The sequence below is a fragment of the Salarias fasciatus genome, chromosome 1 (genome assembly GCF_902148845.1).
Source record: "Salarias fasciatus chromosome 1, fSalaFa1.1, whole genome shotgun sequence".
NCBI classification, from domain to species: Eukaryota; Metazoa; Chordata; class Actinopteri; order Blenniiformes; family Blenniidae; genus Salarias; species Salarias fasciatus.
Window position 1 is genome coordinate 6,698,333 of NC_043745.1, and position 26,147 is coordinate 6,724,479.

The 26,147-nt window shown below is 43.0% G+C and overlaps 1 protein-coding gene across 1 annotated transcript in view; it reads left to right on the top strand.

Moving 5' to 3' along the window:
* Positions 1 to 26,147, top strand: part of LOC115395310 (cell migration-inducing and hyaluronan-binding protein-like) — a 184,731-nt gene that overhangs the window by 87,524 nt on the left and 71,060 nt on the right. Inside the window, exons 3-5 of the mRNA XM_030101175.1 lie at positions 8,557 to 8,736; positions 20,558 to 20,695; positions 24,018 to 24,156. Coding sequence (XP_029957035.1) covers positions 8,685 to 8,736; positions 20,558 to 20,695; positions 24,018 to 24,156 — 329 coding nt within the window. The 5' untranslated portion in view covers positions 8,557 to 8,684. The remainder of the gene's footprint in view (positions 1 to 8,556; positions 8,737 to 20,557; positions 20,696 to 24,017; positions 24,157 to 26,147) is intronic.

Consider the following 26,147-nt stretch of genomic DNA (forward strand, 5'->3'; position numbering starts at 1 on the left):
CTGTTGTAATTGTTTGTTTTTGTGAAAATATAGATATTTTCATCAGGTATGCCCAGCGCCACAGCAAAGAAAACCTGTAAAGTTTAAATTTAAAGGTTATTATGGCATTATTTCACCGGTCCGACTCACTGGAGATAGAACTGAGCTGTTTGTAAGTGAGTCCAGAGGCCTCACCTGAGCAGAGTGGGTGTGAAATGGACAGATAAATGGAGGGCACGCAGTGTTCCTGACCTCTCAGATCCTCATATTCTGGTCCTGATGCATAAAAAGGCCTCGTATGTTTGTGTCGTTATCAAGTCTTTTGTATACAGTGCAGAACACCGAGTCCTCCAGAAGTTGGGTTGCCATCACACAGCAGCCTTTCAGCAGAGTTCACACTTGGACAAAGAGAAAACTTCACGCACCCTCATCATTATCCTCACTCGCACTTTTTTTTTCTTAACTTCACACCTGAGAATGTAAACAAAACCGATGCTGAAGAACTGCTTTGGCACATCTTCTTGCTGTATGTGCTTCCCTGAACACACAGTACATGTTGGATTACTGTGGCCTGAGCCTCACCTGCTGAGATCTCAGATTCCTCCGTCACACACGTCAGCTATGAACCATGCGGATTGGAGCACGTGCTGTGTTTGGTTTACTTATGGCTCTTTCAACTATGTTGGATTTGAACCATAGTGCACCAGAGTTTAAATGAAAGCTCATTTAAAGGACTAGGTCCATGTGTTTGTTGACCAGGGTGTTTTAAGACACACACACCCGATCCTTCATCCATCTTCCCAGTGTGATGCCAGTCTGTCTGCTGCAGTGTTTTCCACCGTCACTCTGTGCTGTTGGTTTTTCTTGCATTGCATTTAAACGAAATGACATGAGGACTCCACACAGAGTCGCTGGTGCCGATGAATTTGCCAGATAGAAATATTCCAGAGACGTGCAGCAGCAGCTCTCTTTGTATTCACATGTAATGATTTAATGCATTAAATCTGACAAACCCGGTATCTTCTTGAATATCTTGGATATTACTGAATCCATCGACTTGTCATTTACATGCTAAAGGAATTTCTAACTGGAGGGAAACTACAACCTTTTCAATCCCCGCTATCTGTTTGAGAGGAGCTCTTTAAGTCGCTGCTCCCGGCGAGGTGCTTCTCACCTCCTCCGTCCTCACTGGAAGAAGCCAGCGGCGTCCAATTACAGTGACTGGGAAGATGTTAATGAGGCAAAGGCAATGGTTATGATTAGCATTCACGTAAACAGCTGGGAAATCGCTGTTCCAGCTTGGAAAATTTACATGAACCCCGCTGAACAGTGGTGGACACTGTCACACTCACCAGCATCTGTCTGGAATAAAAGCAGGCCCGCTGTAGTTTAAAAGCCTTCTTACTTTGACCTAAAAAATAAAAAAAACCCATTAATTTGTGTAATGTCAGTAAGGCTTTTGGCCTCTCCTCTGATCTTCACCACTTCCTAAAAGAGCAGCTTTTACAGTTTCTGGAGAAAAATTTGATTTCAAAACTGAAAGTGAGTTTTAAGCCTCTTTAGGGGAGTTATTGAAAGTCCTGAGTTGCTGTTGCTGCTGTTGCCGCCTCCCTTTACTCCACAATGCTTTCAAGTGGAAACAGAGAACCTCTGTTGCATTTAGTGTGTCCGTTTACGTGTGAACGATGCTCTGAGCCACTCATATGACAACTTTTTGAAAATTGCTGCCAAGGTGGAACTTTGTGAAAACGCCCAGACTCTGTTGTCGTGTAAATGGGGGAAAACACGACAGTTTGAACTCAATCAATCAATCAATTTATTTTTGTACATCCCAGTATCACAACAACAGTTGCCTCAGAGGGCTTCAAGATGTTACATTGGTTGGTAAAAATAAAAACAGTGAATAAGCATAATGTTAATATGTCAAATTCACAGTAACGAGACAAAACGAAGCAACCACCACCTTAGACCCTCACATCTGGCAAGAAAAAACTCCAAAAACCCAGTGGGAAAAGAAGAAATCTTGGTGAGAACCACAGTATGGAGGGATCCCACTCCCAGGGACGGACAGCTTTGGCAACAGCGAGAATGAGACAATAAGAAGTAAAGCCTAGGACTATGTTGAGTACAGTCCGTTGGATGGTCCAAACTGGAATTGCTTCATGCGTGCCATGGCCGTAGTAATTAGTTCTGAACATGTGTGGTGAACTGGACTTTTTCCTCCAGAGCGTCATGACTCCCCGTCCAGATTCTCCCGGACTCGGTAGTTTTAGAGTCGACAGTTACTGTAATAGCTTGGTTGTCTGTCTGGAAGTGTTTTTTCTCCAACACTGAGGAAGTGTTTGCAACGTTTCTATGATAAAATATTACAAGTGTACAACAGTTCCCGGTCTCCTCTTTAAAGTTTCCTCTTCATGCTGTGACAGATGGGATCTCTGGGTGGACTGGACGCTGGCATTTTCACCCCTCTGACTCTCAGAAACGGTGCATTTCCTCTTGAAGCGTCACTCTGTAAACTGTTCTCAGTAGTGATGGGACTTGCACTGCAGACTCTGAGCCAGAAGCTCATGCACTGAACGAGGCTTTTCTGCCAAGTCGGGGGCCTCTTGGCCCTGAGAAGGCAGCATGTGAGCCCTCTCATGAGACAACAGTAGTCATAAGGCATGGGCGGGAATACATAAGCTCGATGGTTACTTTGAAGCACTCTGTAATCACTGTAACACCGACTTCCACACCAGCAGATGTGTGGGTCGGTCCAGGTCCTGCAGGAGTTGAATGAATTTAGATCTCAGCGGCTGCAACAATAAATCAGGTCCAAGAATGAGTGTAGTGAGCGGCCTGAGTTGGCCCACATGTTTTAATGTTTTTCCAGTTTACAGACTGGTGTGTTGGAGAGTTGATATGAGTCCACAACAGCACTTCCTGTTTTCTTCTCGGTGTCGACAGTGAAGCAAGAAAGTCAGTCACATCATGTAATCACCACGAGTGCATGTTCACCTCATTAATTCTGTGGGAAGCAGAAGAAACTGAGAAAGTTTTCAAGGGATTAACCTCTCGGCTGTGTGTGGGGCTTTCTTTCAATCCTCTGGTTTTCAGTAATAGAGGATCAACATTAAGATGACTGTGTCACCAGAGGTGAAATCAGCTGTCAGATTTTTTTAATCACATTTGTTTTGGATGGTTCTTGTACTGTGTCACCCTTGCTTCTTTGTGTGGTCTACAGAATCAAAAATCAAATCAATGTGGTGTCGCAGAAGCACCAATCCATCTAAATCCACACAAATGTTAGGGTTCCAATAGGTTCGTAAGGAGATTGGCGCTGACGACCTCGCTTAGAGAGGGAAAGAAAAGAAACCTCCAACCGCAATGAAAACACCGACACCTTGCTTTTGGTAAGAAGAAAACATAGAACATGTATTAAAACAGATTTTTAACTCTTCCAAAACAAAACAATGATACAACCGTAAAAATATACCAACAAAACAGATGATACAATGTCCATTTCAGTTCAGATCCTTCTCTTGTAGTTTCACAGTCTCTTTTTGTTATCAGTCTCTCTGATTATGGTTAGTCTCTATTTTTATAGTCAGGCCTGACTCAAAAAAAACGGGGGGGGGGAGTCTGAGATCTCAGATTAATTGGGAGAAAAAAGGAAATTCACTCCCAAAGAAAATGATGAATTGGGTTTCTCTCCTACCGCCCTCCTGGGAAGTAGGTGACCTCCGAATTTGGGATCCTCTGTGGTCTTCGCAGATGCAGTCCGGCCCATGGACAGCACAGATCAGATCCTCAATCCGATCTTATCAATCTAATATCAAAAAAAACCAGCCTGCACAAAACATGCAGAGCCATCAATGAATGAGCAAGTAGATTTTACAATTGATTCTCTGTCACAAAATAATAAAGAACATCTTCCCAATAAATCTCTCTTTTTTTCTTGTTCCCCAGTTTCACAATTATAGGCCAATACAACATTTTATCTATAAAAAAACACAAAAAAAAACAGTCACTTCAGGCCCACGTGTCACTCTACACAGTGTGTTGGTTCAATCCACAGTGCATTGCGTCTGCAGGAAAAAAACGTTTAGATGCACAACTTACTTTGTACATTTTCTACAGAAATTAACATTTCACCAAAGTCAAAACACATTTCCTCATTTCTGTGCAAAAGAAAGAACATATCCCGACTGGTTTTTTTTTAAATAGGTTTGCATACACTCAGTTTCACCTTTTTTTTTCCCTCATGGTGGAACACGATGCAATTTACACACATTTTCGGCCACTCACCGGAATATTCTTCAACTCTCTGCTTAAGGCGTCACCCGGACTCAACAAAGATGCTTCCTTGTCACAAAAAACTGAAATAGTTCCAACAAAAAACACACAGATTCATCCAAGTCACGTCTCCTCCGACTCCCCCAGAACCGAAAGTAAGACGGAAGCTGCACGAGGTGCATTCAAGGTGCATAGGACAAAACTACTTGTTGCACTGCGGTGCATTCACTGCACCTGGGATAGAAACAATATATGAAAAAAAAACCTCATTAATACTGAAAATCTAACTTGAGCAATGAAATAAACCTGGGTTACAACTGCATGAAGGAATTTTGAAATGGTTTCCATTTTTATGGCCAATAAAAGCGATGCTGTACATCTAAAGAAGCATGACTGACTGTCTGATGACTGAACCTTTCCCCATCCAGAACTGATCATCACATTTACATTATTATTTCACCAAAACATTAGTTTGTGCAGGTGAAGGACAGACATGATGTTTACTGAGGCTCAAGATGAAGACAAACCTGAAATTACACGACACTGGAGTTTACCTGCCGCTGGCTGTCGTACCGATGTGTCATTTGACTGTAACGGTTTCTGACTGGAGGCTTTATGAGAATCTATCAACCTGGTTTTCATGAAAGGTCGTAGTTTATGCCAGTAAACCAAACCATTAAGTTGTGGACCAAAACAACCACAGTGTCACATTGAGAGAAAATATTTTGCCCTTATACTTTCCAGCAGAAACCAATCTGGAGTCTGGAACCCTAATCTGACTCGATTTCAGGAAAACTCGATTGAGCCAAAACGTTTCAGTCAGACAGGTAATTTTGTATCATTTCAATAATTTTGACAATGTTTTCATATATAAAGTAGATGCAACGGCAGAAGGAGGAGAAAGAAGACTGTCTTTTCTGATAGATTAATCAACTGCTCAGTTTTTTCAGAGATTCTATTCCGGTGAGACCAAACGACTCTAAACCGCTCCGATACCGCGACTCCTCTTCAAGCAGCAGATTAGAAACCAGATTCAACAAACATGGCAATTTCCTCCTCCCTAAATCACTCGATCTGCTATAACTTACCGTAAATGCGGCGGCCACAGCTCTCATACCTGCTGAAACGGCCTCTTTGCCGGTAAGAAGGAATGGACTCGTTCCTGGCCTTGGTTGTCACTGCAGCTCTGGAATTCCTCTGCTGCTTTTGCTCTGCATTTAATACTAATATGCTCAGGAGACGACCACTAATCACTGATAAACCAAATGTGTATCAGTGATTAGTGTATTACTGTGACCCTGTGCGCATTCACACATGCATGTAAACATAGGAAGGACAAAGATGAAGCGCTGAACGAGGCGATACTAAAGCAGCATTAGTGGCTGAAAGGACGCGCGAGGCCGTGGTCGGCTCATTAAGGCGGCGGTAACAGCAACACCGCGTCTCGGTAAACAAGACGGTGAACCACAGCCGACCGCGCCGCCAAAACTCCTGGCAAATCCTTCACCCGCAGTCAAACAGCCAGCTAATTACATGATAAAATAAATGATGATTAATTATTGTAGTGTTCCTTTATGTCCACAGCCTCTCAGTGAGCTCTCCACGCGGCAGCAGGAGCTAATTAAATCCAATCAAAGCCAGCGACGGGATGCTGCACGGTTCACAGCCGATCAGCCAATTTTCGGAGAGGTCACGCGATGCCAGGAGTATCTCCACCAGGCAGAACCACCTTCCCATTATTTAATCTGCAATAAACATTTTAAAGACCTTCAACGAGCGGCTAAAACTAATAACGCCGCCGATCGGGCCTCCTGTGTGCGAGACGGCGGAGTTCAGGGAGAGTGTGCAGACACCTGCCAGCTTTCCACACTTTCCCTTCTGACTGCAGAAGAACCTGACCGCCACTTTCTGGATCCTGCAGAGCAGCGTGACGCTTTTGTTTGTCAAACCACCGTTTTTTTTGACGGTCATGGGTCGCTTTGTTCTCCAGGAAAAGTGTAGCATGTGTTTTACTTTTTAAATACGTGTCGGGTCTAAAAACGCAGGCAGAAACACCTCTTTATGTCTATTTCAGGATTAGCATGTGGTTTTATGGTTAAGAGCACAGTTAGGTAAAGGTCAGGATCGGCGTTGTGACGGTAGAGGAAAGGGTAAAGTGTCGGGAAGGTATTACTCCACTGGAAGAGCCACATTAACATCACCTGTGTGGGAGTAGCGCTGCTCTCTGAGGTGTTTGAAGCCTCTTAAGACTCAACTCTTATTGGCCTGGCTTGCCTCATAAAGTTCAGAGTGTGTTTCCATGGACTTAAGGGGAAAATGTGGTTTTGCAGGTCAGTGAACTCATGGGTAAAAAACATGTTTTTGAGTCAAAGTGAACTTAAATGTTCAGGTCGTTGCAAGGACAGTCTGCAAACAGCAAATTACGGCATTTTTGGACCCTGATTTTTATTTAAACTTTTATATAAGTGTTTAACCTTTATTATGGATGTGACTCTTTCTAATGGGTTGACAAGTTTGGCCGGATCCATTGGCTGGCAGATAGTCTATGCTTTGACTCCCATAACAGTGTCAGACTTTTTTTTTTGTATTGATCACACTGAGGTCTGAAGTGTCGTCTCAGTTTTATTGGAAGTCTGATTTTCTGAAAATAAACCCAGCAAGAAAAGTTTGGGCACCAATAAAAAGTGTTTGGGGAAAATAATTTTTACCTCTTCCCATATTTTTCCTTTTTCAGTAAAGAATAGTGTTTTCAGCCACAAAATATCAATCATTTTAGGAGTAAAGATGAGTTGTTTTCCTTATCTTCAATTAGATACGAGTGAAACTTTACGACTGTTTCACCTCTGGATCCTTCTGACGTTTTAGAGGAAAGTTACCAGAGTACGACTGGTCTGTGGCGGCCGAGTCGGCTCTTCTTCTCTTTGTGCAGCAGAACTGGCCAACATGAGCATCCAGTCTGCTCTACATGTTAGTTTGTCCTCCTGCTGATGGCTTGCTGTTATAGTGCTCATCCTGATTCTGTGAGGAACCAAAATATCAACCCTTTGAACTGTTGTCTGTAGTGTTACTAAATACAATCAAGTTAAATAAAAAGGTGTTTTTGTTCTGCAGAAATCTGGATTAAAGAGTTACAGTGAGGGGACTAATGTTTTCTGTCAAAATTCATCTATGAGTCAGATTTTGGAATGAATGTAAATAAATTCAGCGTCGCCTAAAGGTGTTGAATACTCGCGATGTGTGCGTGTGTATTTATGTGTGTGTGTGCAAATGGTCGTTCTGATCTCCGTGGCTGAAGAATTGGCTTGACCTTATCACAGACCGGTGCTCGGCCGGAGGCTTTGAGTCACAACCGCTCAGCGTTAAGCGTCGGGAAAAACAAAAACAATGATGCTGCTGTTTATCCCCGGACCGGCTGTGACGCGACTCGCAAATATGATATGACGGAAAACACACTCAATCCAAGGAGACATGTGGCACGGTTTGATAGAACACCCGGCCAAAAGGTTAGCAGCTGAAAGGAAAAACAATCAATGGCGGCATCAAAAGGGAGTGACCGTGAAGAGAGGGAGGAAGAGGAGAGATTAAAGATCCGGCATCAACTTTCAGAGTCCGGGTGTCTCGGAGCTGCGAGGTTCGCCGTTTCTGCACCGAGTGCTCAGATCGACCGGCTCCTTCAGCTCTGCCGTTCAGGAGCGCTGACGCTGTACATGTTCACCAACGAAGGAACCAGGAACATGTTTGGTCCCCGAGGGAAACTTTCCCTTCTGTACCCGTTCACTGGTGCCTGGCAGCTTCCCCCTCCATCACATACACACTCCAACGCAGGCCTGTATCGTTCTCCTGAGACGTCAAACCAGGTTTCTCTGTACTTCTTCTACCGTGACAATGAATAGTGTCAGGATTTTCAGAAAGATGAGTGTTCCCCCGTTTCCACGGTGACAGACGGAGTGTTTTCAACAGGTTGTTTCCAGCACCGTTGTCACATGATTAAAAACCCAGAACTGGGAAAGTTAAACAGTATGAAGGCAGTATTAGGATTTAAGAAGACAGATCTAAATAAGCATAAATGCTCTGCGCAAGGCTGGAAATCTTTTCTCCATCTCCCAGCCGTTCGTAAAGCAGAGGGATCTGCTGCTCTGGTGTCTTTGAGAGCCGATGCTCTGAAAGTCTTTCTCACTGTTTGACACGGCTGTCCAGAAATGTGCCAGACCTCCTGCCGTGCTCGCACGCCAGGCAGTCCTCCAGAATTGCCCATTTGTACACGTCGTACTGACTCTTCTGCATTTCAATGTGATTTTGTAGGTGCCTTTGGTGGCCTCCCTCTGTGAACTCGGGACTCCATCCTGCGACGCTCCGTCTGACGCCCACTGGGAGGCCCGGAGTCGCCTTTGAAGGCCTCAGGTGTGACGCTGGTCAGCGGCGGCTCAGAGATGAAGACATGTGTGTTTCTGGCAGCTCTGCTGCTTCCCAGCATCCAAGCCGGTGAGTCAAGGTGTTATTTTATTTATATCTCGACCTGCAGTCAGAAATTACATTTGAATACCTTTAAAACACAGGTTGTCAAACATGCTTTACTTCAGAGACCACATACAGAACAAATTCATCTTTAGCAGGCCGGACCGCTGACATAGTCCCAAAATAACCTTCTAAATTTAAACTTTAAAGTTTTATTTGTTGTGGTGCAGAATATATCTGATGAGAAAGGCTGTATTTTCACAGCAGCAAATGATTCTTTGCTAAAAAAAAAAATGACTGCAATCTCAACATGAAGCCAAATTCAATGACACCTGGTGCAAAATACAGTGAAATGTCCACAAAACTTCTACATCTGTTGCATGATACATCTTTTCACAAACTGACACTAGATGTGAGGTTTCCAGTGAGGAGGCTGGCTTCACGGCAGCTTCACCAGTGTCTCAGCTCAGGCCTCGGTGTTGTGTTTGCTGTTCCTAACAGATGTATCAAAGAATGACGTTTCCTTGAAATCTTGACCATTTGCTTGGTGGATTGGCGGAACGGATTGGAGCCTCTTCAAAGAGGCTGGTAATGACAAAAGAATCTGCCAAATTATAGCAAAAATAATAAATTTGCATACAATATGCAGAAATATATTGAAATATTTTATTGAAACACTGGTAAAAAACAGGATCTTTTAATAAACCAGTTTTCATACCATTAGTTCAGATTCTTTTTAGTTTCAGGTCTGACTACAAAATTTAAGTCAGCAACACACAAAGCTACCAATAAGTCTGTCATATATATTTCCCCAGAACATGCCCGACCTTTAAACAAGAACTAGTGTTGACTGAATGCAGTTTTTTTCTTTTTGTTTTCATGCTTTCTACCGACATTTGTCTCGGTTATCGTTTGTTATTTCGCGACTCTCATTACTGGTTCGTCTCATGGCTCGACACGCCGGCTGTTGAACGTCAGCGGCGAAGTGCACCCAAACATTACACCTGTAACTTCTGCTCCATATGTAAACGCTGTCAGGAGCTATGATGGATTAGTCCTTGAAGCGCCCTGAACGCAGCACGTCATATCGATACCGACGCCCCGGAGTCTCCTTGACGTTGACGGAGAGCTCTTGTAACAGAAAAGGTATGCTAATGTGGACATGTGCTGTATGCGGGGTTCCAAACAGGAAACAAAAATCAAGTTTGCTCTTGACAAGAATACTTTGGCTCAACAGCTCCTGCTTTCACATCCACTTGGCTGAGATGTTTTTAATCGCTGTTGATCTGAAATGCTTTCGGACAGCCCTCATTGTGGCACTGAATTCTTTTTCTTTTTCCCTCAAAAACAACAATGTGCTGTAGAGGTGACTGTCAAACGTTTCAAAGGCTTTTCCTCCCCTCTCCCCCATAAAACGGTGTTCTGTCAGTCTGAATGACTGACAAAAACAACAAACAGCAGACTCTGCTCGGCAGGTAGAGCTGAAGCTGGCAACAGCTGTCTCTCTCTTCCTCCGTGCGGCTGGATGTGTGCTCTGTCCTCTTTAAAGACCCGAGAGTTCCACATCAAATAGAAATATTGCAGAGTACAATGCTGACAAACACTCCCAAAGAGCTGGACTGACTTCATCTGTCTGGAGAGCATTACCCCAGAAACACTCCCACCACTACATCCTCAACAACTGTCTCTTGAGAATTTCAATCTAAATGAAAGCACTCTTGTTGATATAACCTGGGTTGGGAATAATGCAATTTGAAGTAATATGATTCTGTAAAGCCTCTTCTTTTATGGGGAAATTAATCCTGTCATGAAATTAATTATGCAGTGAAAATTATGGGAGGTATTTTCAATTTACTTTGTTGTAATTTAAAAATTATTATTTATATATATTACATCATAATAAATAGAAAATACCTTTGTAATGTTAACTGCATCAGAGATATATGCATTTGAACCAGGGCTCTGTTTGATGTGCAGAACCAGTCTAAGAACATTCTCACCAACATATATAAAAGTGCAATATAAACCAGGCATAATGAACGCCACGCAATATCCTAGAATGACTCTGAAATGGGCAATTTCACCATGAGAATGACCCAGAAAAGAGAGTCGACAGGATAAAGCACATGGAGGAGGTTTAATCATTTAAGTGCAGGTATTGGATGAATCAAAAAAGCCTTCAACTGTACACGGATAGCAGCAGCTGGAGCTCCTTATTGGACGTCTGCTCTGTGTCATTTTACTGTTTGTGCCGTCGGATTTACCCGTCTACTGGTCAATTTATGTTTTCGGATCATTTTACTGGCATTTTACATGTCTTCTTTGAAGTCGCGTTTATACGTGAAAATTTTCTAAACTGCAATGCTAATCTGAGTCACTGAAAACACCTTTCTCCTGAGATTTGTGGTAGTTTTTTAGTTGAGATTCGGCCGTCATAACAATCCAACCATCCATTGAAGTCTGTGTCTTTGTAAACCTTTATAGCGTGAATCTGTGTAGCACCAACATGGTAACTACATCAGTTTCAGCATTTCTACAGTTTCCATGTAAACAGGCATTGTGCTTAAAATATTGCCGTGCAAACGCAAAACCAGCTTCTTGTTGAAAGAAGGAGGAGTTGGATGTGTTATTAAGCTTCAGAAATTACTGTTGTCGTAACCATGGCAACACTGCAGCAAAAAGACAGTCGAACCTGAGGAAAAAACCCGGTCCTGCCCCCTGCTCCCTCCCAGCCACTCACTCCCCAGTGGTGCGTTCAAGTAACTTGAAAACATAGAACACGATTTACCTGCAAGAAATAACACCTACAGCAAATATGCTACAAAAATAAGTATGTACATAAAAATTAAGGCGAATTAAGCGACGTTAACAGGTGCCATTGTGGGCTCCTTCTTCTTCTTTGGGGCTTTTCAGCAGCTTGCATCCCAAAGGTTGCACTACCGCCATCTGGTGGCTCCACACACCACACTGCGGATTATAAAGCACACTGTGTAATTGAAAAATTTAAAGTATTCTAAGTGAAAAATGTGGTAGTTTTACTTGAAACGTTGTGTAAATGGGGATAAAGTGTTACGAGTGTGATATGCAGACAATATGAATGAATTTAATTTATTTCAGATATGCAAGAAAAAACAGAAGAGAAATGATGTGAACAGCAGAGACGAGTCATTCAAGGACTCCCAACACGAATACACACACACACACACACACACACACACACACACACACACACACACACACACACACACACGCACACACATGCAGACAGTCACCGCCATGGGTTTGAATGCATGATAAAAACATATGCATATAAAAATACTTGACACAGACGCGCGGTTGCGCGCTGAAGCCTCGTGTATCTTATGGGAAAGCAGTCTTCACCTCCTGGCTGCCGTACAAACAGGCATCAAGCCAAGCAAGGCCACAGCCCATCCTGCCCCTGCTCAGCGCAGTGTGTGTCTTCCCGTGTGTGTGTGTATTGTGTTAGACCGCTTCAGGCGTTCAGAAAAGTTCTCCGACTTTAAACTGAACACATATCTCCACTTTCCCCAGCATTTCTTTCTCCCTGCCTCTTTTTATTACAGCCTCTAATCACAGCCACAAGAGCTTCTCAATCAGATCGACGTTTTATTGAAGGCTGGGCGCCGCGGCTGCATATCAATGAGGAGCTCAAACACAAAGGGGTTCTGTGACATCATTATTAAAAACCATAAGTGGAAGTAATACGAGATGCTTCCGTTTAATGGGCAGTTTGCTTCCCGTCAGGCAAACACTGGCTTCTGCTGCTTCGGATAGATTAAATTTCTTTATTTCTTTTATGGGTTTAGGAAATTGACTCACCTTTTCTGCTCTTAAACTGGTTTGTTTGAGCTCCCTATGCAATTCATAGTATTACAGTCGATTCATCCATCCATCCATTTCTGTCCTCCACCTTCTTCCAGCTTATTTAATCGGAAGTCATTCCAACCAAGCAGAGAGAATCTCTGCAGAGTGTCCTGGTTCGACCTCCAGGCCATAAATCAGCTGGTGGACTTCTGCTGAGAGACAATCAGGAATCATCCTGATACCTGCTCCACCTTAACTGGGAGGAGTAACAGGTCTGCTCTGAGACTGATAAACTCCTCATGCTGTCCTGAAGAGGGAAACCTGCCACCTTCCCCTTAAAAATCTTTTCCACTGATCTTATTCTTCAGTTAGGATCTGAAGCGATCAGACCTGAGAAGAAGCTGAAGCACGACTTGATCATGAGCGTCAAGAAAGAAAACCATGTCCAAGTTCAGCTCAGGTCGAAGCAATCTGTTAAACGCTCATCGTCAGGAATATGCAATGCAAGAAGAAGCATGTGATCCACTGCAGTAAAGATTCCCCAGTCAGTGACACCATTAAGATATCTGATCTATATCTGAGTGAGTCTAGACAAACATTATGGGCTTGACCTCACACCGTTACTGAGGGGTTAATGCATCTTCACACTATGGTGGAAAGTTCCTCTGTCCATACTTCATAAAGCCTTAAGTGCACATCATTGGTTTTTCACCCTCTCCATGTGCAAGATGTAGGATAAAATCAATAACCTCCGTATCCAGGACTTCATGTCTCTGTCACTGCAGCAACCTTTAGCCAACATTTTCAAGTAAAAAAGGAAACTCTTGTATTTTGGGTGTGTGGTTATACGTCAGCGTGCTTGGAGCCACCGAGAAAGCAACTTTTGAAAATGGTTCCTCAGGTGGAACTTTTGGAAAACACTGTTTGGAAAAGGGAAACGTTTTCTTAAGTGCTGCTTCTGTGCACCACAGCAGTGTTGGTCTCCAGAGTGTCTCCACTCCCAGTCCAGGTTCTCCTGAGACCGTAACGACCGTCCAGCTTCATCTGTAATGTTCATAACATCAATGTTTCTAACACCCAACAGCTGTGACTCACGGCCCGACATGCCAACCGCGCTGTTTTCAGCCTGCCAGCCGTTTTTGTGTAGACGAACATCGTTTTTTTGAAAAGGATGTTCGACTAGAGCAACTTTTTACAGCTTGGGGACCAGCAGTACAGCAAGATTGGTCAGAACCAATAATGGAAGCAAATATTAATGTTGACAACCCCTTACCCCTGAAATTAATTGCTTTATGGCTTTTTAGAATGAGAGGCATAAATCATCAGGAATATTCTGAGAAGCAGAAAACCGAAGTGTCTCCCAAAGATCTCCAGGTAAACGCCTGTGTCTCGATCGGTTCTTCCAATATTCTGGTCTCCGTGGGAGTCACAGTCTACCTGAGCAGGAGTCGTACCTTTATTGAGCCTTGCAGCTACTGTGTCCATAACTGCTGCAGCTGAGGCCGCCGCCTGCACGATGCTTGATTTCCCTCATTCAGTTTAATTCAATCAAACTTTTACAATCCCCCTCGAGTGGAAATGGGCCGTTTGAAAAGCAAACATCAAAATAATATCGAGGGAGAATCTGAAAAGCAAATAAGGATGATGTATAGTCAATACAGAGACAATCCTCTGAGTCACACTCATTAAGTTATGCATAAAGAGGGAAAAATATGCACCGAGCAGGTTTCGGCTCATTACCAAATGTGTTGTGACGATTGATTTCTGGTGCTTAGACGCTGTGTGCCTTCACTGCGTTCCCACTTCATTTTGTGCTCGCTTCAACACGGCCAACTCACAAAGACACTTTTTATTCAGTCAGAGCTCTAAAGACAAAGAGAGGTTTCACTGACGTGATGTAGAAACTGGTGGTGGGACGAGGTTTACAATAAAATATAATTAGGGGCTTTGTTAGTCATTAATTGCATTTTAATCCCTCCTCATTGTTTTTAATCTTAAACTGATTTTGTGAGACGAATGAATCAAAGAGGCTTGAATATGTTTACACAACAAAATCAGCTTCATCTTTATTTTTGTTTTTATTTTTTCACTTTTTCTGATGTCAGCTCTCTCATAAGGCTAGGAACTAACATAGATTAGCTTAGGTAACAGACAGTGCTTGTGGCTACGTGTTAACAATGCCGTGATGCCAGAGACCTGAATTGGTTTGATAAAATGAAAATGCATATTTTGCTCACTGGTGTTTACAAGACAGCGTTTCTCATGAACACTGGGAGTCATGTTACTCTGCAGGTCACCACTTCTTATTCTCTACTTGTGTCTGTGCAGAAGAACTATCTACCACAGCCATGATGTGCAGAAGCAACAATTCATAAAACTTGTTTTCCCCATGTTTCGATGGAGTTGGAGTGTTTTCAGAAAGTTACGTTTTCTGTCACTCCGAGCGCCACTGGTCTTTAAACAGACACTCAAAACTCAACAAAAGTTTTCAGTTTTCACTTGAAAACATGTGAAGGTGTGAACAGGGCCTGGATCTCTGTCTTGGCCCAGTATCAGAAATGGAGACAGCATTCAGCATTTACTTCTCCATGAATGCAGGAACATTATCCGGCTGCAGTGTGATGGGTGTGTCGGGAACTGAAAGGAATCTGTAACAAACGCTACACAGCACGGTTAAATGCACCCATTTTTGAAGTTATTTTTTTCTGTAATCACTTCATCAAAATGAATGCGTTAAAATCCCACAAAACTTGTTTTCAATAGAAACAAAGTGCACAGACAGGGTGTGATTGAGTAAATTAACACAGTAGTTAAGACCTTATACAATCGATCGCATTTGCTGACATTCACTACTTACAGGCTTTCCCTTTAAAGGTATAAGTAATTTCAAATAGCCTGCAGCTGTTACACCTGCTATCGTTGTGTTTTTGCACTATTGCTTATTTTCCAAGTTTACTTCTTAACAGCAGCAATAAAGCCGCCGTGTGGCTGCTTTCTTACTGTGAACGCTGTAAACTCAATTGGAAACTTTCCCAGTTGCAGGAACACAACAGATCCTTTAGGACATTATCATTTCCACAATAAGTCCTTATGTGATGCTCGGTACCGGACTCATATCTTGACTGGTTCATTGTCCATACATAGCGTGTAGCAGTGGTGTGATACGGATCGGCTGTGCGTCTCTGTTTGGAAAACTTCCCGTGTTCACAGCGTAAACAGAACAATCTCCAGACAATAATGCAACAGGTTTCTTTAAGAGACGTTTGTTATGTTACAAATACAAGTGTTCTCCCGCCCTGGCCTGTAATTAGAGTTGTGAAGAATGCTTTGAAGTCTTTATTGTGGGTGATTTGTTTTCCATGCTGCAGTTCTCCCCACCTCACCTGGGCTGCTGCTTTTCTGATGAGGTTCAGGCACAGTTCATTGTGTTGTTAGATTAAGAAAATAGTTCCTCGCAGAGCAAAGCGGCCCATTCAGCAGTTTTTTTTTTTTTTTTGCTCCCAGCGGCCAAACACTTGGTAGGAACAGACCTCTGAGGACTGACTTCAGACGCTTACTCAGAAACGTGTGTGCGCGCGAACAGCTGCTGAGGATGGAGTTTCTTGCTCACTGCTGTAAATGTAAGCATTTCTGTTTTATGTCTTTGTCCTTCGGTTATTGCAGAAGGTGGAAGCTCAGTCACGACTGATTTCATTTATTTCTTCAGATGAGAAGATGCAGAGGCGAGACTCGCCCAGCCCGCCGTCACACCTCAGGTTTCTAAAGTGATCAGGACACATCAGATCTGAGCAGTCAGCATTATGGTCGGGCGATTAGAGGAGGCGAATGGTGCTCGCTACAGTTTTGTTTTTTTCATGATCAGTCTTATTGACAATTTCCTCCCCATGAGCATGTGGTTTCTGGATTGGAACTGGCACCAACTACTCTTTCAGAACTAACAAAGCCAAACGTATCCCCTAACCTCCGCCTGATGCTTTCCTGCTGCTGACTGGGATTGTCACCAGTTCAGAAAGTCTGTTTTCCCAGTTTCCAATTTTCTCAGGGAGACAATAAGAAACGGGCAGCTCTGTTTTATTGCTGCTGTCAGGATGCAGAGGAACAAATCAAGAGGAGGATGAAACGAAGCTCACTTCCATGTAGAGTAATGTCTGACCTGCAGCAGACATGTAGCTCTATAAACCGACCCACTGTGACTGTATTTAGAGAAGCATTTTTGGGTGGGAGGTTGGACCTGTTTGACCTGCTAGCTACTCCCTATTTCCCTTCTTTCACTTATGTTTACTTGCTATATAAAGGTTTTTTCTAACCCTCCTCCAAATTGTACACTGGCTTGATTTCTGAATTGACTCCAGAAATAAAGAGTTTTCTTTAATAACAGCCAGAACACATTTTAATGAAGGACACTAAATGCCTTTGGCACTCAGTGCTGCATATTCTCCATCTAACTCTGATTATGACATGATAATTCAGTTTGCAATCTTCTAAATTTATTAGCAGAGATTGTACATTTCTCTATGTCTTTGTGTGTTTATCAACAATCCCATTGCACCTGGTCAGATTCCGGCTTCCATGAAGCTGTTCAAAACCAAAATCCCACGCCCGGCGCCATGTCCTGACACATGTTCATACTGCTTTGCTCATTTAGTTATGGGTGCTGCTCTCATTGTTTCATTGTGACTTATAGTCGGTTGTTTCTAAGATGAAAAAATGGTGAAATCTTACATTTTTATAAGGAAAATCTTCAGTTTACCGCTTTACGGAGTCTTCCACTCCTTCCAGATCCCTGTGTGAAGCCTGGCTCCTCCAGCTTGGTCGGAGGGGACAGCTGGAGTGGCAGTGGCCAGTTGGAAATTGTTGACATGTTGCCCATCCCTTGTCAGCAGCATGCAGAGAGAAGCAGTCAAAGGTCACCGACCTGGAGTCGGCAGCTGGCCAGAGAAAGATTGAGGGGGACATGTGATGGCCGGGAGCTTCCCCTCACGCAGACAGAGGTCACCATCTCCCCGTCTCCAACCCTCCGCCATCATATCGCCGACCTCCTCTGCTTATTTCCACACATCTGCACTCAGTCGGAGACAATAAGGGTCTTCCTTTATCTATGATGCCAAGACGGGTCTTTCATTAATGTAATTAGAAGGGGAGGACATGGTGTCTTCGCAGGGTTTCCGTCGAACCCCTGGAGAGAGACAGCCAGAGTCTCAACAGCCAAACAGTCATCAGTCAGAGGGAGCAGAAACCAGCTGATTGCACGTCACCGCCTATCAATCTGCGTTAGCCCGCTGGGAAATTTACCCGACAGTTCAGCTCCCCGGCCACTCAATGCCATTGACGGAGCCATTAGATGGCAGGGAGATGAGGTAACCGCTGCTCGCACCCGCCGGGGAGCAGTATAGCCAAACTTTATCGGGCAGACTGGATACTTACGCCGTGTTTCGCTGGCATTCCGATCATGACAGGTTCAAACTTAATGCGCTTATCAGTCACCCTGACTCTTTGACGAGCGATCCATATCAGCTCCTGTGCTTTTTCATTCCCATTGAGGTAGTTAGAGAGTTGAGACAATTAAAGTAGGACGGGATGAGAATCAGTGGTTAGCACTGCTGATGTTTTCACCCAGTCAGATTAATTTATGGTTAAAGATGTTCTGATTGAAGTTTCTACATTGTACATCGTTTCCTCCTCCTGATTCACTTCCATTCGTTGTAATTTTCATGCATTTTTGAGCACCACGCAAAAGCTTTAACAAAAGACGTGCAAAAACTTGTTGCTTCCCCTCGAAGGTAACAAGTTAGTCTCTGAATTCTGAATGGAAAAATAATTATCTGAGTGCATCGGCACACAACAGACTCATTCAGCCTCTCTCCTCTGCCTCTCTGGCTCTAATTGTTGAATGACGGGCTGAGAAAGAACGTAATGTTCTTTTATTTGAGAGTCCAGCACAAACCTCATTTAATCCCCCCCTCGAAGTAAATCACAGTGTTTTGTACTTCAGTCCATTTTATCAAAGCAATGTTCCACTGTTAACAGACTTTGTCAAGATGGCATTAAAAGCCCGATAAAGGCTGAAGCATGTCGGACAAGGCTCCATTTATTCTAAATGCTGGAGTGCACTACATCAATTCTGTCGATTCATTCACATTACAGGAACTGTGTGTTTGTAGATACAGTGAAGGCCAGGCAGAGACAAACGGAAAAGGTGGCTCATGGGCACATTATTTTTTTCACTTTATTTCTAATGTTCGCGAAAACAGCATCTTCAGTTTATTTGCTGTTTTATCAGAGTTCTGCCTGCACTCACGCCGGATTCTGGCACTTGCCGTAGCGATAAACAACATTATTAGTTGCAGTAGTAATAAATTGTCTTTCGAAGTGCCTTTGTCCAAGTGCCACAGTATAATGCAGAAATTTTATGCAATGTGTTATCTAACGATGCAAAGGGGCAAAAGGTCTTCTGCATGGTCTAATGGCTACGATGAAAAACAGCCTGCTGTCATCACCTCGCTTCGTCTGCATCCGCCTGATTCCGCTTTCTCTCTCTCCAAGAACTCTGCCGAGTCCTAATGGTCTTACCGACGCCTTCAAGTGAAGAAAACACTGCCTTTCACTCTGGATGGAGTCTTCCTCCCACAATCCAAAGACTTGCTCGTTAGTTTGATTATTGACTCAAATCATCCTTGGGCAGGGGCCGGTGCGTGCCAGTCTTGTGCTGTGCTCGCTCCGTGATGAGGGTACTCTGCCTTTCACACCAAGCAGCTGGAAAACTCCACCCTCGATGTACCAGGCTGCTCTACTGTCTGGTCACACTCATATAATCTCCCACAACCAAACTTCAGCGAGGAACCATGAGCTAGACTAATACCACCAACAAATAAATAGCTTTTATTCTGAGAGATGCCCTGTGCTCATCCACTTTAGATCCTGTTTACGTCACAATGATTTCAAGTGAAAACGGAACACTTAGGTTGTGTTTTCAGTGTCCATTTACTCAACAGCGCTGCTCAAAGCCATTGAAAACGCAGCTTTTTGAAAACACTCCCATTCCGTCTGTGTGGAAACAGGAAAAAACGCCAGTTTTCTAAAATATTGCTGCTGCGCATGCACACCACCACAGCCATAGTAATAATAGTCCTTCTGTACACGTGTGAGTAAATGGACAATAACGTCTGCCTGCAGAGTGTCGTGACTCCCAGTCCAGATTCTCCTGGTCCTGGTCCTGGTTCCAGTCCAGAGTCCCTTGGACTTGGACTAGTTTTAGAGTTGACAGTCACCCTAATAACAGTCCAACTGGTTCTTCTGTCCTTATGAATGTCTGTGAACTCGCCGTTGTATTGTTCTCTGTGCTCATGTGTGTGGTTTTGTCACAAAAACGAGCAGCAGCACAAACACATGGCCTGACATGCTAACTACAGCGTTTTTAACGTTTCTGCCGTTTCTGTGTAAATGTTCAAAATGTTGCAGTGGAAATGTGAAACTTTTACAAATTAAATTTATAAATTAGCTATCATCAAGACACATCTGGTCCACACAGAGCCGGGAGCAACGTTTTTGTTTCACACATTGTGTGTTGAGATAATTAATTTTGTTGACAAAAACGACGAAAACTTAATAAAAACTAACTAAAAAAAAATCACATTTGAAAACAGAGACTGTGACATAATACAACTGACACTTAAGTCAGTGAATTAAAGCAAAACGAAAATGTTAGGATGACATATTAGGGCAAGATTCTCTTCTCTAACGTGGTGTCAGTTTGGTGGACAGTAGTTAGAGGAGCCTGGGATTGTGACAGGAATCCATTTGATTCTATTTGGGGTCCGTGCTGACCCAAAATGTACAACAACAAACGTTTAGAAAGGTGTCCTCATGAAGGATAGTGTGTTTTCACACATTTTCCATCTGAATGGCGCCTTATTGTACGTTTTAGTTTTGCTAAATTAAAGTCATGATTATCTACTGTAGTGAAATGAATCTGCTTCTCGTCACACGCCTCTGACCTCACAGTGTGTTGTTCTGCTCCCTGAAGCGTGTCCGGATAAGGAGCCAGGCCTGCAGCCATGGATGCCGGGACACAGTGAAGACCATCGCGTTACCATCGGTTACGGCCGGAAAGTCCTCCTCACGACCTCCGCCACGGTCCACTCCATCGAGATTCTGAACGGAGGTACGTAGAAAAAAATCCATCAAATCTTCAAACATTTTGAAGATGTTAATTTTCTTTACAGTACTGTACAGAATCATTGATTCAGAACCTTTCAGTCTTTGCCAAATGATTATCAACAATAGGGTTTTCACATTAAATGTTCTTTACATGTGAAACAGCGCTGAGTGTCCCGTGACTCATCCTGCTCTCTCCTACATTCATTAGAAATGCGTCTGCAGCTCCACGGGGCGTCTAATCTGCTCCAGCAGCGGCGCTGGCTTCAGGCGTCGGCTCAGAGCGCCACTGACAGGGCCGTGTAATTCACATTTACTGCTAATGGCTACTTAAAATGTCAATCAAATCTGGACCACTCTCAACCACTTTCACCAGAAACACATAAACCTTCAGTAATTGAATGTCTCTCCGACACTGGTCTTTAGGAAATCCTTTCATTTGTGTTCTGTTATGTGACATTTTTTGGTGTGAAACAAAGTGTTTGTGTGGGAAATGGTTATAATGAAAGGAAGAGAGAAGTTTGAAGATATCAGGCAGTCAAAGACAAAGAGGAGGAACACGAAGAGAAATGAAAAGGGAAGCCGTTCACGGCGTAAACACTTCTGAGCCAAGAGACAGTTAATGCACTGAGAAGAGATGCTTGAAAAACAAAAATAAAACACAACTTGAGCTCCTGGTAACGTTTCGTCAAAATGGCCAATGAGAGTTTTTTGAGGGCTGTGAGCAAAAGCATCCATCCACACTTGAACTTTAAAGCACGACTCTGCATCGTGCACACTTGATCTGACATGAACTGAGAGCCGCTGTTAGAAAACTAAAGTTGCCTTTTTTACATGCCTGTGCTCCTCTTGACCTGGCAGTAAGTGGCTTCTCAGTTTCAATTACCTGGAGGCTGTTTCTCGCCCTTCCTGCTATTTTGGCATCATTTCCATGATATTTTGAAAGGCACTGGGGAGACGCTGCAGAGCTCTGTTTACTTTAGCAGAGGGATCCAGGGAGTCTCAGCAGCAGGAACAATCTCAGACCCCATTTACACAACAAGGCTTCAAGGGTTTATTTTGTGTTCCTGTTTCAGAGAAGTTTCATGGTCACACAGCAGCTTATTGAAAATGATGTCTGTTCACATGGGAACAGCAGAAACGCTGAAAACGAAGCAGACAGCAGGCCAGAATGAAACCACACACACAATATTTCCTCATGTTAAAAACTTCAGGAGTCCAACTTTCAACTGAAATTACTACTTAGACAAATCATGTGGAGTGTGTGTGTGTGTGTGTGTGTGTGTGTGTGTGTGTGTGTGTGTGTGTGTGTGTGTGTGTGTGTGTGTGTGTGTGTGTGTGTGTGTTAGGAATACACAGCATGGTTCAAACTCTGAGCACTTGAATACCAGACTTGAGCTTGAATACCAAACTTTAACTGATCAAGCTCACGTCATCTGTAATGCTTTTTGTTCAGCTGATGCAAAGATTCCAGTATTCAGGAGAGTCTTGTGAAGTTGAGTTCATGCGGCGTCAAGAAGCTTTATAATATGTCGACTGCAGCATTTCTTATTAATTCAAATTCTACCTGCAGCAGAAAAACCATCTGAGGGCTTTCTGCACTTGGCCTCAAAAGGTAATTATATCTGGATCAACCAAAAGTAGGATTTGGGTCTTGGCATCAGATGAGGCTGGTCCAAAGACAGAGTGGAGGCCAGCACAACACATTTTGACCCTCGTTCTCCTGGTCAGTGTTATTTTCTATCATATTGGTTATTCTGACCATTAACTTCATCCTCAGTATCATGCCAGTATCATGAATTTAACGATGGGAATCCAAAGACAATATGTCTGAACACAAAGCCCCCAGCAGCTTTACAATAAACTGATCTGTTTAAATCATTCCAGGCAATTGTTTTTAAGATTGGGAGACAGAAAACAGTCCTATGTAGATCCTGTATAAAGTGTTGTGACCTACCTAATAATGTGATCACTCCAAGGGTTTATACATGCAGCGTTATGAAAATACTCGTCATACCCTGATAGCCGGAGCCCACTGTGGCATTAGGTCTTGTGCTGGTGGAGGCCCACCTCAGCCTAAACTAAAACCTAGAGTCTAAAGTTCACGGGGGTTTTGGATCATGTTATTCTGGACTTTACTCCCGACTGGAATAAAAGACCCTCATAAGAGCAAACTGCTCGGGTGTCTGTAGGGTCTTCCAAACCTCCTGTGGTCTACGGGTGTAGTTTTGGGATTCCTCCACTAGGATCATAGGTGGCATCGCTCTACACATCATCAGACCAGGATCATACATTAAACCTGGACAGCAGACAGGCAGAAGGCACGGCCTGCTGGGACCACTGCGGTCAGTCCAGGAGAGATTATCAGCTTAGAAAGGACTCTGGGAACTCTGAGGTTTTAAAGACAGACAGTCTGGGCCTGGCTTCTCTCCACTGGATCACACCTAACCCTAGTGTGGAAGAAAACACGGTGAAGTGTACCTGTATGTTGTTATTGTAGTGTGTTTATAAGGTTTCTTGGCTGCACTGAGATCCACCAAAAGATGTAGAATGAAGTCAGAATTTATGCAGAGCATCAGATCATTGCTGTTTCTGTCAAACAATAACTGTAAGCTGTTGCCAGAGCGTTGGCTAAAAGCTGCTGAGACATTATATTCTGGCACTTGTAAATCAAATATATGGGGAAAAACTGATTTATGGGTGGTTTCTTCTGTCAAGCTTTCACCAGCTAAATCTTGGGTGTCTTAATATATCTGTTGGGTTCATGGATTCCTCGGAGTAAGCTTTTGGCTGTTTGAGAAGGATGCTGTTTGGTATTATATAATATATGCAACAGATCTCGCAGCAGAATTCACATTATTTCTCCCCAAAAGAGCAAAGCCTTTTCTCCTGCTTTTATCTGTTAGAATCCTTTACGCTAAGTGGTTTTACAGAATCTCCGAGCGAATCATCTGAAAGTCAAAGGGAAGGAAAAAAGAAAAAGTTAAATACATTTGGTACTGCGAAGCGTATTGTGAATGAGGAATAACACTATTAAAGAGCAGGCTGGTGGTGAAAGCAGGGTCACGGCCAACGCTGGAGAAAAGGTACACGAAGGAGATAGTTGATGTTCAGCAGTCATTCACTACTGAGCTGGAATCATTGGATTGCACACTGCGTGGAGGATGTGGTGGGGAAGATGTGTGCTTGTGTGTGTGAGTGTGTGAGTGTGTGGACTCCCAGAGCCCAGGGCCATAAATGGTAGGAAGACAGAAGGTGTCTGAGGGCACTGGGGCATGAACGAGCTGCCAGGAGGCTTCATCACTCACCCAGCCTTCTCTCCCCTGTAGGAAAGCTGGTGATTGCTGACACCAGCCGGCCCATACTGCTCCGGACCAAACACATCCTGATTGGGAACAAGGGAGAGCTGCACATCGGAAGCCCAGATTGTCCTTATAAAGGCAATCTCACCATCTCCCTGTTTGGAAGGTACACATTTCTACAAAAAAATCATCCGTAAACCACAATATCCTCCAGAAACACAACACGTCTCGACAGGCAAAACAGTATATATTTTATACTATATATATATAATATATAATATATAATATATAAGTATATAATAATATACTTCTTTGATATTGTGATAACTTAAGCTGATTATGATCAGACATTAAAATATGATCTTTGGAAAGATCTAGTCAATTTTATTTATTTTTTTTAAGATTTCCATTAGAAATCGGAGGCCTGCTGGACATAAAATAAGACAAAAGTAAGCATAAACGAGCGCTCAGTTTCCTGTTTTTCAAACATGCAAAATTTCACAAATGGTTTTTTATTTTAAGTTATCAGATATTTACTGACTGTAATGTGAAACCTCTCAGTGAAGTGTAACTGTATGACTTTCATAGGTGAAGATTCACAGTTCTCATACATTAAAGCATGTGAGAATGACACTCAGATGTATGTGTATCATATCCAGAGAAATGCAGGTTAGTCCAAATGTTGGGTTTACAAAGTCGTGATTTATCATTGTAAAAATAGTTGAACTCCATCACAGTAATGAAAGTTATAATTGGTTTTACTTGCAGTTACTTGTAGATTTTACATTAGGAAAGTATTTGCTGATTAATAGTTTAGCATGTTTGGAAGGAGATGTTGGACGTGTTGTGCTCTCTGTGGAAGAAAACATCATTCTGGGTTTTGAGTTGACATTATTTTACAAGAAAATCCACCCGAAAGACAGTTTGTTTCAGCAGTACGTCACTGAGCTGACATTTGTGTTGTAAAATTAAATGCACGGCAGCCCAAACAGCTTAGCACTCCATAACCTAAGAAAACACATTTCCCCTTAACAAACTACAAATTAGGAAAACAGCTTCATCAATTTAACAACACAAGCACAGCATTTAGAAAATGCGCCGTGAAAGCAGACAAAGCAGGAGGAGTGTTTCCAGAGGACACTTTACTGTGATGGAACTGTCTAGAAAATGAACCAAAATGACTTACATTTTCATTTTAGCTCCCTCTCCAGCTCCGCTGATGAATAGCTGACGTCCGTCCTGCCATATATCACAAACTGTGGCGACGACGAGCATTCCCAGATGTGTTCATCGTGCTGTCTGGAAAGCCTTTCTGTGTTATCAGTATTGTGATGTGCGTTGTATAAAATGCCGCGCCTGGTGCCTTTTGAATTGATGGAGATGTTTTTTTTTTTTTTTTTTTAGAATATGCCCGTGTTTTGTGTTTATGCTCGGTTTTCCTGATTTGCATTGCTCTGAGCTCTCCGGGGCCTCGTCGGAACGCCGGAACAGCTGTTTTGACTGATGGCTTTGGTATTGTGAGGAAACAGACACGTGTTTCTGAGGAAGATTAGTGGTCTCCTTGGTGAGCTGTGCTTCTGGGGTTATTTCAGTTTAATGATGTCCAGGATTTATCCTGCAATGGACGACCCCGCAACAACACCAACTTTATAACTGTAACTCATGAAAGACGTCAGTGTTGATGGAAGTATCACATTTTGAATTATGATGGGGAAACTACTGTAAAATGTTCACTTTCTTTACCTTCAAGGTGTTGGTTGGAGGACTTTAGAGTTTGGAAACTGTTTGACTTTCTGTTTGAGCACCAAAGCTGAAAAATACAAAATGAGTCTTCTGAATAAATATCCTTATGTTCGGCTCTTAGTGAATGTTACTTCTACATTTACAACTTAAAGGTGCTTTAAGGAGTTTTTCAACTTTAAAAATACTTATTTTCCACCTTAAATATGTTACACATTTTTAACGATGTGTACAATATGCCCTGACATATTCATTACAAGTACCTCTAACAGCGCAAAATTGTCACTTGAAAGTTGCAGTGCTGGTCCGGCACCAGAAATTTTTTGGGGAGAGTTTGAAAGGAATGACATAATGCGCGCTCCGGTTGGCCTGATGTAGTTAGGTTTCGTTTTGTCATTATTTGCCATTACTCCGCCA